Source organism: Stegostoma tigrinum, chromosome 10 (genome assembly GCF_030684315.1).
Source record: "Stegostoma tigrinum isolate sSteTig4 chromosome 10, sSteTig4.hap1, whole genome shotgun sequence".
In the NCBI taxonomy this organism is placed as follows: Eukaryota; Metazoa; Chordata; class Chondrichthyes; order Orectolobiformes; family Stegostomatidae; genus Stegostoma; species Stegostoma tigrinum.
The window spans coordinates 69,101,275-69,115,870 of NC_081363.1; the positions used below are offsets into that span (position 1 = coordinate 69,101,275).

Consider the following 14,596-nt stretch of genomic DNA (forward strand, 5'->3'; position numbering starts at 1 on the left):
CACAGTTCTCAATATAACCTCAATCTGTGATCATAACTATGGTTGTTGTGGCTCCCCTTGGCCTTTAAAATCTCTACACTTCAAATGGTGACTGGATAAATTTGCTGAACTAAGAGTTTACCCACCTTCTAACTTTGAAATCTTTCACTGGGAGTTTAGAAATATTTTTACTATGTGACCTAAAAAGTTTCAGCTTATTTCATCCTTGCTTACCTTAGTTTCATCTTTCTTCATTTCAAGAATCAGTTTCTCCAGATCTTTTGACTGCAAAAATGAATTAATTCATCAATCTGTTGAAATATTACTGCAAGCAATTTACCTATTCAATTCTCCACGGTAGGTCCAAAATCATGCAATTTGTGGCATTCTTCAACAAGAACATACTTGATAGTGAATCACTCAATACAGGAATAATTGGTTCTGAGAGACTCCTGTGATTAACTTTCTTCAACAAAAGACCAATTAGTGCATGGCTTACAAAAGCTGAGTCCTTTAACAACTGACTTAGAAAAGTACACGTTAACAGGTAACTGACATAGCTGAGTAATCAGGGAGAGCTTCACAATGACATGTGTAACAGTTATAATCTCAAGATTGGCACCCAAAACTTTAAGGGAGAAATAAAGGGGAATAAAGCAGTTCACAATGCGGTACGTTTTATACATTCTTGGTCAAGTATGTCACTCAGCATGAGCTCAGAAAAGAGTAAATAAGATTCATTCCTTTAAAAAGTGGCTGGAACTTCTCCTATACAGTGGTAGATGTGAGACATATTCAACAATATTATGATTCAGAACAGCTGGGTCCTGAGTGGATTTCGTTAACCTATGCACATTGTAGAAGGATAGCAGTGGATAAATATGTATTGCATATACATGATAGAACACTCCAAGCACAGATATCAAAAAGGAAAAGTCTCTTCAGAAACAATATAAAATCAATTCAGATTAAATAAAAACTGAACAGTTTCTAATGTCCGTAAACAAATATTTACATGTTTTAAATTTTATAAGTGTTGTGTTGCATGGGGGTTTATTAATTGTTTTCTGGCATAAAATTCAAAGTATTAAAATAGTTGTATATGACAGAGCAGTGTTCTATAAGGGACAGAAGAAAAACCACCAAAAGATTTGATGAAATGCATTTAGTCCTAATTTTATATTATGGACCAGACTAAACCCCCTCAAAAAATATTAAGAAAATTGCTTAGATCCCAACTTTTTCTACTTTTCTTTTAAAGGCAAGTGTAAGGTGTTGTGTTCCAGATGCAATTCATTCGGTCAAAACTACCAGGCATGCAGCAAAATACACTTTATTCTTGCATTATAGTTAAAATTCTAAACAAAAGGGGGAAGAATTGGGATAACAACTCTATTAGAAAACTTAACAGTATAATAGATATTTAACTACTAAACAGTAACAGTTTTAATATAGTAAGATCCCACAAACACACTCTTAGAAAAGGCAAATTCAGTAAAATAGACTGTCTCATATGCAATTCTCCACTCCAGAAGAGACAGCATTAAGGGAAAACCTAGTGGGGAGTGAACCCAAGCATTGTTCCGTACCACAGACAGCTGTATAGCAGCTTCCAAACCCCAAAAGCTACTGGAAGTTATACGAAAGTCCTGGGTTCCATGGGAGCTTGACCCCACCCCTTCATGCTGCTTCTATTCAACATAAAAAAGGCCTACAAGATGTTTACTTTATTTGCTTGGAACATATCACTCTTCACTTCTGTCTCTACCTCTCTTCATTAAGGAAAAGGACAAAATACACCTCTTAAGACCATAATATCATCACATTTTCTATGTAGATTATACAACAATAAAGTACTCCACATTTTGACCTTACACATACATATTCATTGGTTCTACAGGGACTTCAATACAGCCAAATTTCCAACACAAAATTGTTCCATTTAACTAAAATGTTCATAACTTTTCAGTTTGAGAAAAATAAGTTAAGAATCAAAGCCCATTGGGCAACACAAAACAAGACTTAGAAAGATTTTTGTTTACATTAAGAAATGCTGCAATGAACTTCAGCTGTAAAAATCTGAAGACTAGAGAAAAAAATGAATGGCTAAGGCCACAATTTCAGATTTGCAGTATTAGAAACAAGTTACTTTATATTTGTTTTTCATACATGACAAAGAGCAAAAACATGTGCATGGTAAACCCCATTTAGCAATCTGCCTTGAAGTTAAAAATTAAAAAGATATTTTTTCTCCCAAAATGCGTTCAGATAGAATGGTCTGAGTTGCGTACTGACATCTAATGGAGAATGTTACCTTAAATTCTAAATGGTGTTCTTGCCCACTAGAGGACCCCATTGCTTTGTTACTCTGCAATTTGACTAAAACAAATGTAGCAAATTTTGCAATTTAAAAGATATAGAGCCATTCGAGATCAGCAACATGAGAGTGAAATTCAAAAGCATAAGAAAGGGTGCAACTCCAGTAATGTTCAAATGTCTCCGGTGGCTCCATTTAGAAATATCAACATTTTTCAAGGTGCTTTGAGAATGCCATTGCAAACTTGGGAGTGCTCTGTCCGAACATTCAAAAAAAGTGTAAGTTTCCCAAAGAAATCACATTCCTTAATAGTCTATGTACATGACTGTAATAATGAAATTTATTTCCAAATTTTGGGATTATGCCTTGAAAGTAAAATGAAGGGGGAGTTATTTAAGTCTTGCCTGATGCTAAGTGGTGTGATCGTTAATGATTAAAGGAGGCCAAGGTTTATTTGGAAATAAATACAAGAGGTTTACACTTGGAGACAATGTCAACAGCCAATATGCTAAAAATGGTTAGACTAAGGTCCTCCAAAATCCCAGAAGAGCTGTGAGAAGTCATTTGTGCTTTAAATTAAAGTTTAAATTGGCAATTTAATTCAAAGATGAAGAGGAGTTGGGGTCTAAATTGTAGCTAATCAGCATCTCTATCTTAATACAAGGTCCATGTGATTCACATCATGGTGATGGACTTTGAGATGGGAAGGGAACAGAGGAAACTATTGTAATATCTGGTTACAGGCTTTCACCAAATACCACAGGGACAATTACTCCGCCATGATCTGAGAAAGAGAAAACAGCAAATCTCAAATGATTCATCACATCAGAATGCAAAATGGTTGCTCACATTTGGATTGAAAAGACCAAAATCATGAGGTATTGAAACAAAGTGGGATAATTCTCTCAGCTTGCATTCGAGAGAATCTCTGCGAACAGTCTCACTGTGAAAGACTAAATTTCGAGGTAGAAGTAAATGGACCAAGAAATAAAAAGCTCAGAAGTAAACTACTGGGAGTTAAGAATAATTTTGGACTGTTTATGGGAGAACCGAATGTCTACTTAAGGGCAGTGTAATATACACCTGATGGTGGTTTTTTTTTTTGTTCCGGTAGAGTTCTGCAGTTTAAACTACAAGATGCCGACAGAAAAGTATTTGGTCAATGGAATTTTTAGTTTGCTTGTTACAATTTGCAACTTAAAACATGACATCTTGTGTTATGTTCAGCTTTTAAGAAATTTGAACTTCCAGTTATCAGTCTTGTTGGACATCGTAACAATAGCAAAAATATATTAGGTAGTTGATAAATACAGAAAAAAGTGTGTCGAAAAACAAACAATACAGAGTCTGTAGATACAGCATGGTATGCCCAATCCCAGACAGCTACCTGATCCTGTCAAAAATCTTAAACTCCATGGATCCCAGTTTGAAATCCTAACCTTTAAATAGATAACAGATGCTTTATTTTCCAAGAATTCCTTTGTCTAAAGTAAATGATTGTTACTTGAAGTGAACTGAAATTGACAAATATGTTAATTAGAATTATGAACAAAGAACATTTTCACTGAAATTTTAATGGCCCGGTTTGATTATATTGTTATTTCCTGGAAAATTTTACCAAACAGAATCAGAGTTGGAAACAGATAGACTGTATTATGGATCAGGACAAATCTTTTCCTAAAATTGGCTACTTCTTTTATCAGCAGTTAGTATTTTTTTTGTATCTTGTAAAGTGAAAATGACTGGGAGAATTGTGCACTCTTACAACAAAAACTTTTACATTTAATGCTCACATCAATACTGAAGTCAGTCAAGTCCTGGTTTGATATTGAGCCTGTAGCACTGGTAGCTGTGATACTCTTAAATATGACCACGGGGAGTGTTTGCTGAACTTCTATGCAATGATCAGTAACTAATGAAAATTAGATTTATACTACCAGGCAGATTCCCAACAGGTATGGCATCAAAAAGGCATCTTTTGTAGGATTGTACCTGACATTAAGTGTAGTTGCATTCCTGCCACTTTGTAAAAAACAGAAATTTAATGTGGATACAGCAATGAGGCTGCAGCAACATCTTTCAAATCAACTGCAGTCCTTTAGTTTAGGGCATTGTGTGGTGCAAGAACAGATACTGCATCCATGTGAACTGTATAGAGGAAGAGATACAAGAACACAAGAAATAGGAGGTGGTGTAGACCATATGTCCAGTCAAACCTGCCCCACCATGCAGTATGATCACAGCTGACCTTGGGCTCCAACCCCACTTTTTCACTTGCTCTCCAAGACACCAAAAATCTGTCTGTCCTAGCCTTAAATATACTGTACGATGGAGCATCCACAACGCTCTGGGGTCAATAATTAGAACAACTCAACTCTTTTCTCATATCACTCCTAAACAATCAGCCCTTATTCTTAAGCTAAACCCCCTTGTTCAAGGATCTCCAGTCAGGGGAAACAAATGTGTTAGTAACTACCCTGTGAAGCTCCTTCATTATCTTGTATGGTTCAACCGGATCACCTCTCATGCTTCCAAACTCCAAAGAACACAGACCCAATTTTCTCAACTTCACCATTTGACAACTCTTTTAATCAAGAGAGGTATCATTTTCTTGAGAAACAAATGAGGTACTCTCCTCCACTGGTGGTTCACTATTAGACTGTTCTCACCTGTGAAAGGTGTTCATCGCCACCTTCAATAAATCGGATAAGGAGGTTATCAGTGTCATCGCCACTAGCTACTCCCGATTCACTGACACATTTCAATAACTGTCTGATTTGACAGAACTTGCGATGTTGCAGTAAATGTTTTGCAGTTTTGTCATATACAGCGGCAGCATCCAACTGAAAGGCCTGGATTAGAAATAAAAATAAAAATAAAATGAAGGAATGCAAAAATATCCTGTTCTTTAAGAATACATAGGAATTTGGAAGTGTATATTCAATTTAGTCACTAGAAAAAGTTTAAGATGTTAAGACAGATGTGAAACTAGAGTCAGAATGACGAACATGACAAGCAGGGAAATACCACTGAAGTGGAAGAGATTTAGCAGAAATGTTTAAAATTGAACAGCTTTGCACAAGGAATAGGGGATGACTATTTCCTCTGACTGGGAAATTTGTGATGAGATGTGAGCAATCTTAGAAGTGAAACTAAGAGAGGGCACAGTAAAGGTTGAAAATTCCTTTAAAAGAGTTACTGCAGTTTGGTGGGTCTTGGGACAGCGAATACATGAGGCCAAGATCATTGAAAATTGAATGGAAAGCAGATACACATATGAGCAGGTTGTGGGGTAAAAGCACAAAAATGTTTAAGCTTTAGCTTGTTTCACCCGCAGGTTAGCACAGTTGGCACATATCAAGAGACTATAAACATCTACACCTTTCAAGTTCTTCTACATTTGACTATATCTGCTATACACCTCCCCATTCTCATCCAGTTTTATCCTGCAATGTTTCATAGTCTTTGTCAAGCTTGCTTGTAGCATCCCTTGACCCCATTTGTTCCGCGTACTATTTCCTCAGTTCAAGTCACTTGTGAACTTGTTAAAAACAGTACTTCAACATGACCCTTACTTACCATATCTTTCCAATCCAATCAACTTTTCTCTTCATTCCCATCCTTTGCATTCTGTCCTAAATATCATCCTGTTAACCCAAACATGTTTTTCTTCATATATTTGACATGACATATGACCTTTCCTTTACATCTTCCTATGGATTAGATCCAATTGACTCAAATTTCTCCAAATCCTCAATAATGTTCTTCTCTGCTATAGACTCTGATAGTCCACCAATGACCAACGTTCCCTTTAAGCCACTTTGGTGTGCAGCATACCACACAATGCAAACAAGTCACAAACAAAAACACTGGGCCTTTTTCAGTTGCCTGCTGAATAGTTATCACAGAACAAAGTAAAAATGAGTAGGAATATTTTTAATGAGTGTCCTGGAACATACTGCGTGTTTTTTCCCCCCAAAGTTACAGCCTCCAATATTCCCTCCCCAGCTTCTGAATCCTACCACATTAAGCTCTGCATCTGGGCGATTTGATTCTCACAAGTCTGAATAAACTTTTTGATACAATCTTCTGTTGAATGTTGACTGTATTGCAAGGACCTCTGATAACTACAATATCCACCTCTTCTGGACAAGCACGAGTAAAGTACTTAGCTAATGTAAATTCCAAGCATCACTCTCCACTGCTCGTCTGCCTCCATTATCTGTTAACAGCACTCCTTTGCCTGCTGTCATACTATGAATGTGCCCTTTTCAAATCTTTAGGGCCCTACATGTCAATTCATTCTTTAATGCTTCAACTTTCCTGTTTTCGCTTTTGGTAAATTTTCACATTTCTTGATTTGTTTTGGATTTCCTTTTCCTGAATTAAATGTAATTTCCTGTGGTTGGTTGGCTCACTGAACCACAACATCCACAACCCAAGCTACAAATCTACTCTAAAACCTTAGATGCACTTTGCTCCAGTTTAAAATTTAATGGTTTCACCACGTCAATCCACTGCACCCAAAAATACATTCATGCTCTTTTGTAGAACAATATTTTTAAAGCAGCTGCTTTTTCCTCTACTCCACTGCTAAAGGTGTTGGCCAATACTGAGTTAAGCTGTCTTAGCTTGAGCAATTTCACCCTAGGGCAGATTGTTTTAATGTAGATCTAGACTTGTGGTTATGGCAGTAAAACTCCACTTTATCTCATTCTTCCACCTGCTCAGCAATTTGGACTGATTGCAGCATCCTACCATCTGCCCGGCTGAGATTAGATCAAACAACTCAAGAGAACAGGGGTCAAAGCTGGAACATTCACAGCTGGACAGATCAGGTCATCGAGGGAGCTACAAAAGCAAAATACTCTAAGATCTGAAACAGAAACAGAAAATGCTCAACATTCACAGGAAGCCTGGCAGCATCTGCAGAGTCAGAAAAAGAATGGAAGACCATAGGGATTGGCAATGAGACAAGCAAAGTGGCAAATGGTGTGTTGACGGTGTTGCATAAGGGTCTGAAAGGGTTAATATTAAGGAATGCTACAGCACCTTCCATTATGATGATATCATATGAACTTGGTGGGGGAACAGCTTAGGATCTCAAAACGGTCTTCCTCAGATATTGCAACAATGCTTAATCCATCAATGTAATTTCCAGTTAGTTGTTAACATACTTGTTTAAAACAAGAGCTTCTTCTTGTTGGACCAGCAAGTTTTTTTTTTCTCACCACACCAGACAAAGCAGACTGTGTACATCCCTACACTAAAAATGGATGGATGGTGGCAGCATACCTACTCCACAGTGAGCAATAGTGCAGACAGTCTCTTACAACATGGAGATCAGTGATGAGGACTGCTCATACAACATACAGGGGATAGGAATTGTAGGATCCTGAATACTGCATTCAAAGCCAAGAAAATGACAGAAATGGAGCAAAAAGCCAAACCAGCAAAGATAAACAAAATGAAATGGAGACACAAGTTATGATCTGGAACTGCTGAACTCATTGCAGAATGCTCTAAAATTACAGGGGCGGGGGGGGGGTAATATTTTCATTACCTGAATAACTCTGAAAGAGATTCCAAAACCTTCTTCAATATTTTTGCCTCCAAGCAGAACCTGCAGGACAGAACATGAATTTCTGCATTATTTCTTTGACAACTAGATCAATTCAATGTGCTCCTGTGAATAACGTTTCAAAGGGCAAGGCAATGGTCTCATGTAGACTATTAATCCAGAGACCCAGATAATATTCTGGGGACCCAGGTAGGAATCCGGCCATGGCAGATGGTGGAATTTGAATTCGATAAAACAAGAGAGTCTGGAATTAAGAGTCTACTGATGATCAGCAAAAGCCCATCTGATTCACTAATATCCTTCAGGGAGGGAAATCTGCCATCCTCATGAGGTCTGGCCTACAAGTAACTCCAGACCCACAGCAATAGGGTTGACTCTCATCTGCCTTCTGAAATGGCCCAGCAAGCCATTCAATTGATTGTACCAATCACTACAAAGTCTCAAAGAAATAAAACTGGACTGATCACCAGGCATCGACCTAGGCGTTGGAAAAGACAACGGCAGAAACAGCCCTGTCACCCTGCAAAGTCCTCCTCACTAACATATGGGGGCTACAGCCAAAACTGGGACAGCTGTTTCACAGACTAGTTAAGCAACAGCCTGACACAGTCATACTCACAGAATCATACCTTACAATGTCCCAGACACCGCCATCACCATCTCCAGCACAAGGGGTGGCACAGTAATATACAGCTGGGAGGGTGTTGCTCTGGGAGTCCTTAGCATTGACTCTGGATCCCATGAAGTTTCATGGATTCAAGTTAAACATGGGCAAGGAAACCTCCTGCTGATTACAACATACCGCCCTCCCTCAGCTCATGAATCAGTACTCCTCAATGCTGAGCAACACTTGGAGGAAGCAAGGGTACAAAATGTACTCTGGGTAGGGGGGATTTCAACATCCACCACCAAGAGTGGCTCGGCAACAGTATTACAGATCGAGGTGGTCGGGGTCCTGAAAGACAGCTGCTCGACTGGATCTGCGGCAGGCAGCGAGGAAACCAACAAGAGGGAAAAGCATACTTAACTTAATCCTTACCAATCTGCCTGCTACAGTTGCATCCGTCCGTGACCGTATCGGTAAGAATGACCTCGGCACAGTCCTTGTGGAGATGAAGTTCTGCCTTCACATTGAGAATAACCCAACATGTTGTGTGGCATTATCACAGTGCTAAGTGAGACAGACTTTGAACAGATCTAGCAACTCAAGTCTGAGCATGCACAAGGCGCCATGGGCCATCAACAGCAGAAGTGTACTCCAGCACAATCTGTAACCTCATGGCCCTGGCATACCCCTTACTTAACCATTACCATCAAGCCAGCGGATTAACCCTGGTTTAATGGAGTGTGCAGGAGGCTATGCTGGGAGTAGCACCAGACATACCTAAAGATGAGGTAACAACCTGGTGAAGCCACCAAAACAGCAAAAGCAGCAAGCTATAGACAGAGCTAAGCAATCCCACAATGAACGGATCAGATCTAAGCTCTGCAGCCCTGCCACATCCAGTTGTGACTGGTGGTGGATGATTAAACAACTCACAGGAAGACGAGGCTCCACAAATATCCCAAACCTCAATGACAGAACGGCTCAGCACATCAGTGCAAAAGATTAAGACTGAAGTTTTCACAGCAATCTTCAGCCAGAAATGCTGCATGAATGATCCATCTTGGCCTGCTCCAATGGTCCCCAGCATTACAGACACCAGTCTTCAGCCAATTCGATTCACTTCATGTAACTTCACTTAAGAAAAGGTTGGAGGTACTGGATACTGCAAAGGCTATAGGCCCTGATGTTATTCCGGCAATAGTACTGAAGACTTGCACTACAGAACTTGCCGCTCCCCTAGCTAATTTCTTCCAGTGTAGTTACAACACTGGTATCTACCTGACAATATGGAAAATTGCCCAAGTATGTCCAGTACAGAAAATGCAGGAAAAATACAATCCAGCCAATTACCACCCCAATCAGTCTACTCTCGATCATCAGTAAAGTGTTGGAAGGTGTGTGATCAACAGCACTATCAAATCGCACATGCTCAGCAATAACCTACTCAGTGACACCCAATTTGGGTTCTGCCAGGGCCACTCAGCTCCTGACCTCATTACGTTGGTTCAAACATGGACAAAAGAGCTGAATTCCAGAGGTGAGGTGAGAATGACAGCCTTTGATATCAAGGCTGCATTTGACTTGAGCGTGGCAACACGGAGCCCTAGCAAAACTGGAATCAGTGGGTATCAGAGTGGCAAACTCTGAGTCGTACCTGATATATAGGAAGAAGGTCATGGTTGTCGGAGGTCAGTCATGTCAGCTCTAGGACAATGCTGCATAAGTTCCTCAGGGTAGTGTCCTAGGCCCAAACATCTTCAGCTGCTTCATCAATGACCTCCCTCCAACATAAGGTCATAAGTAGGGATGTTCATCAATGGCTGCACAATGTTCAGCACGATTTGCAACTCCTCAGACATTGAAGCAGTCTGTGTCCAAATGCAACAAGACCTAGATAATATCCAGGCTTGGGCTAACATTCACTAACACACTAATACCAGGCTATGACAACTACCATGAGACAATCTAATCACCACCCTTGACACTCAATGGTGTTACCAACACTGAATCTCCCACTATCCAACATCCTGGGAATTGTCATTGACCAGAAACTCAACTGGACTCACCACATAAACACAATGACCTGCTCTTATAGCCAGAGTCTAGGAATACTGCAGCAAGTAACTCACCTCCTGACTCTCCAAAGCCGATTCATCATCTACAAGGCACAAGTCAGGAATGTGATGGAGTACTTCCACTCTCCTAGACGAGCGCAGTCCCAACAACACTCAAGAAGCTTGACACCACCCAGGACAAAGCAGTCCGTTTGAGTGGCACTGCATCCACAAGCATCAACTACCGCCACCATTGACACTCGGTAGCAGCAGTATAGTCTGCAAAAATTCACGAAAGACAGCACCTTCCAAACCCACGACTACTTCCATCTAGAAAAACAAGGGCAGCAAATATATGGGAACATCACGACCTTCAAGTGCCCCTCCAACCACTCACCATTCTGACTTGGAAATATATCTCTGTTCCTTCACTGTTGCTGGGTCAAAATCCTGGAATCCTTCCCAAATGGCACTGAGTCAATCCAAAGCAGGTGAATTGCAGCAACTCAGGAAAGTAGCTCACCACCACCTTCTCAAGGGCAAGTAGGGATGGGCAATAAACAAAAACAGGAAGAACTGCCGATGCTCTAAATTAGGAACAAAAATAAATATGCTGGAAAAGTTCAGCAGGTCTGGCAGCATTTGTGAAGGAAAATACAGAACAGTTCTAAGGAAGGGTCATCGGACCCAAAACGATAACTCACTTCTTTCCTTCACAGATGCTGCCAGGCTTGCTGAGATTTTCCAGAAACTTTGTTTTTGTTCCTGTTGGGCAACAAATGCTGACCAGCCAACAAAGCCCACATCCCACAAAATAAATAAAAAGAAACACACTGCATCAAGATAATAACCTTGCACGCGACTTCCATCTTCATTTTGGTATTGCCAAAGAGACTGGCTGGGGGTCCACAGCTCTTTGAAGTCCCCGAGTTTTCACAACGATGCAAGAATTTGGTTACTTCAATCTGCAGCTCAATTGTATTCATGTACCTTTATTTAAAAAAAAAGCAAAAAGGTTCTACAAATTAGAAGTTCAAATGACATGTAACAGCTAGTTCTGGAGTTTATGGCTGGTTTACTGGCTTATTTTAGTCTGGGCATCACATTAAAATACAATTAAACTCCCAGAATTCATTTTGCTTTACAGCAGCTCAACCAGAACTGGTATACCATTGCGTTCCATGATAATGAAGAAAAGGTGCATTTGTTCTACTTTTCACCACCTCAACTCCATTTTAAACAAATAGCAAAGATGGGAGTTTGTGACCTTCCTCCCTTTAATCATAACTTTTAGTACAATGGTGAGAAACAGATGACCAAATTAAAACCTTTGTGCTGCCAGTTTACCTGATCGGAGCCTTTTGCAAATTTGTTCTCAGAAGGTAGGTGATGCTATCGATGCTGCATTTATTGCCCAATCCTAGTTACTCTAAAATAATGGCAGATTCTACTACCTTGAACTTTGGTCACATTTGTGGTGACAGTAATTCCACAAAAGATGGATAGGGAATTTCTTTGTAATAACTAGGATCATTGTCCCTTCTGCTTTGTGCCTTCATCCTAAAATGATAACTTTACAAATACCGTACATTTTTCTAACAGTGAAATATTAGGAGGGTGGTTCCTTTTAATTTGTTTTAATTATACAGAAAAAGATGATCTAATTCACAAGCTACTATATTTTTCTTCCCCTAGAAGAACAGAAAAACACTTCAATAAATTAGTTAGTAAAAATAATGATTACAACTGTTTCTTGAGTTATTAAAATCAGTTACACATCTTTTGCAGGAGTTTTCAGGATTTTGAGAATTAATAATTATTGAAAATAAAAAAAACTTCCCAAAATGGATGCCTCTGCCATAGTAAGCTGCTAATTCTTGTTTTGTTCATTAACGAGAAATCATTGCCAACCTTGCATAAATTTGCACTCACTCTGCCAAACATGACAAAATGATACCTATACTTTAGTATGTACTGGGTGGCATTTACATGTGCATTTGTGTTTGGGGAGTGGGTGCATGAGTACGGAGGCAGGAGTGGGTAGGCGTGTTTGTACATGAGACAGCAAGAGAGAAAGTAAGTGTGCAGGAGGAGTTTCAATGTGCTTTTTCAAATTTACTATTATTATTAGTCCTCCAGAGTGTTTCCATTTGGAGAAGACACAGTGATGTTGTGGTCATGTCACTTGACTCATAACCAGACTGTCTGGTAGTAAAGTTCTGGGGATGCAGGCTTAAATCCCACCACAATAGCCAGGGGAATTTAAATTGAATTTGTAAGTAAATTTAAATTAATAGATAGCTAGCCTCAGTAATGGTGACCAAGAAACCATACTGACTTAACAAGCTGACATTTCGGGCCTTGACCCTTCTTCGGAATTTCACCCATTTCTGAAGAAGGCCCGAAAACGTCAGCGTTCCTGCTCTTCTGATGCTGCTTGGCCTGTGTTCATCCAGCTCTACACCTTGCTATCTCAGATTCTCCAGCATCTGCAGTTCCTATCATCTCTAAAACTATTGCTGACTGTAGTTCACAAAAGAACTTAGTTCATTAATGTCCTTTACAGAAGAACCTTACCTAGTCTGGTCTGTACATGCTTCCAGATCTACAGCCACATGGTCAACTCTGAACTGTCCTCTGAAAATGGGTCAGCAAGCCACTCAGTTTAACCAGACTGTTATGAAAGGTTGTACTGCAGCATCCCAAAAGGTGACTCACCTCCTCTTAAGGGCAATTAAGGGTCGGCAACAAATACTGCCTCCACAGTGACATAAACATTGCAAGAAGGAATTTTTTTTAAAAACCTACCTTGAGACATCAGCTGCAGACATTTGCTTGCGAAAAGAACTGGTAATTTTCCTTCTTGACGAACTACGTTGGGACACTTCTTGCAAATATGTTTTCAGGTGACCCTTGGCTTCTGTCAGCCAACCTTGATTGACTCCAAGTTCCTTATAGGATTCTGCTTTGTGACTGAAAAATCTGATGCACGTCATAGCTGCTCGCATGTGGTCCTGAAATGAACACATCACTTGTGACACTGCTCCATACACAGTCGAAACCCATCTGAAAAGGGCCCATCACACACGGCAAAAATTACAATTACCTTCATAAATTGCTGCAGATCATACAGAATGTTGAAGAAACCCCTCATTTGCAAATGTTTGCAGGATGCAATCAAATAGCAACTCCATTTCTCCAGGCTTGGATCCATATGTTCCAGCAAGTTTTCCAAAGCATGCAGTTTGCCACTTTCATAACTTGGTTTGAAAATCCCTTGCATGAACACCTCTTCAGGGCAACCCTGAAAAGTAAGACACATACATCAACTCATGTAAGAAATGGAAACAGCAACTGCTGGAGAAACTCAGCAGGTCTGGCAGCATCAGTAGAGAGAAACACAGAGTCAACTTAAACTATGTTCCAAAGAAGTCCTACTGAGCTTGAAACATTAATTCTGTTTCTTCTTCCAAAAATATTGCTATACGTGCTTAGTTTATCCAGCACTTTTTATTTTTATTTTGGTTCTCCAGCATCTGCGGTATTGTGTTTATCCAAAACGTAAATCCGTGCTTGATCAGAGCTAAGTTAAAAACAATGAACTTTGGGTGAAAAACACAGCAAGTTGGTAAGTATCTGACAAACACTGTTCAAATCAGATGATCAGGTACGACTGAAATGTCCCAACTCTGTCACAGATTGTTTATTGACCAGCTGTTCTGTTGCAGAATATTCTTTTTAATTCAGATTTCCTACACGACTACTTTACTTTTTTTTTCCTTATTAAGTTGGAAAAAAGTCAGGTTTTCAGTGATATTAGAGCACGGGGCAGATCATTTGGTCCAAATAGTCAATACCATGCTCCCCACAAGCCTCCTCCCATCCCGCCCTATCCGCATATTGCAAGGAGACAGTAGCATAGTGGTCATGTCAAAAGGTCGGCCACAGAAAGAAAGGAAATAATGTTCAACTTTACAGTCCTTCAAGTTAAACTTGGCTTCAGATTTCCCTAAGGTCCCCTTAAGAGTTTTCGGTGAGGTGTAAAAACCTATCTAGCT

The 14,596-nt window shown here is 39.7% G+C and overlaps 1 protein-coding gene across 1 annotated transcript in view; it reads right to left on the reverse strand.

Annotated features, from left to right (window-relative positions):
• Positions 1 to 14,596, reverse strand: part of zfyve26 (zinc finger, FYVE domain containing 26) — an 88,786-nt gene that overhangs the window by 4,906 nt on the left and 69,284 nt on the right. The window contains exons 36-41 of the mRNA XM_059649222.1: positions 13,645 to 13,842; positions 13,347 to 13,552; positions 11,390 to 11,528; positions 7,860 to 7,919; positions 4,966 to 5,148; positions 214 to 264 (exon numbers count right to left, since the gene is read on the reverse strand). Of these exons, the coding sequence (XP_059505205.1) occupies positions 214 to 264; positions 4,966 to 5,148; positions 7,860 to 7,919; positions 11,390 to 11,528; positions 13,347 to 13,552; positions 13,645 to 13,842 (837 nt within the window). The remainder of the gene's footprint in view (positions 1 to 213; positions 265 to 4,965; positions 5,149 to 7,859; positions 7,920 to 11,389; positions 11,529 to 13,346; positions 13,553 to 13,644; positions 13,843 to 14,596) is intronic.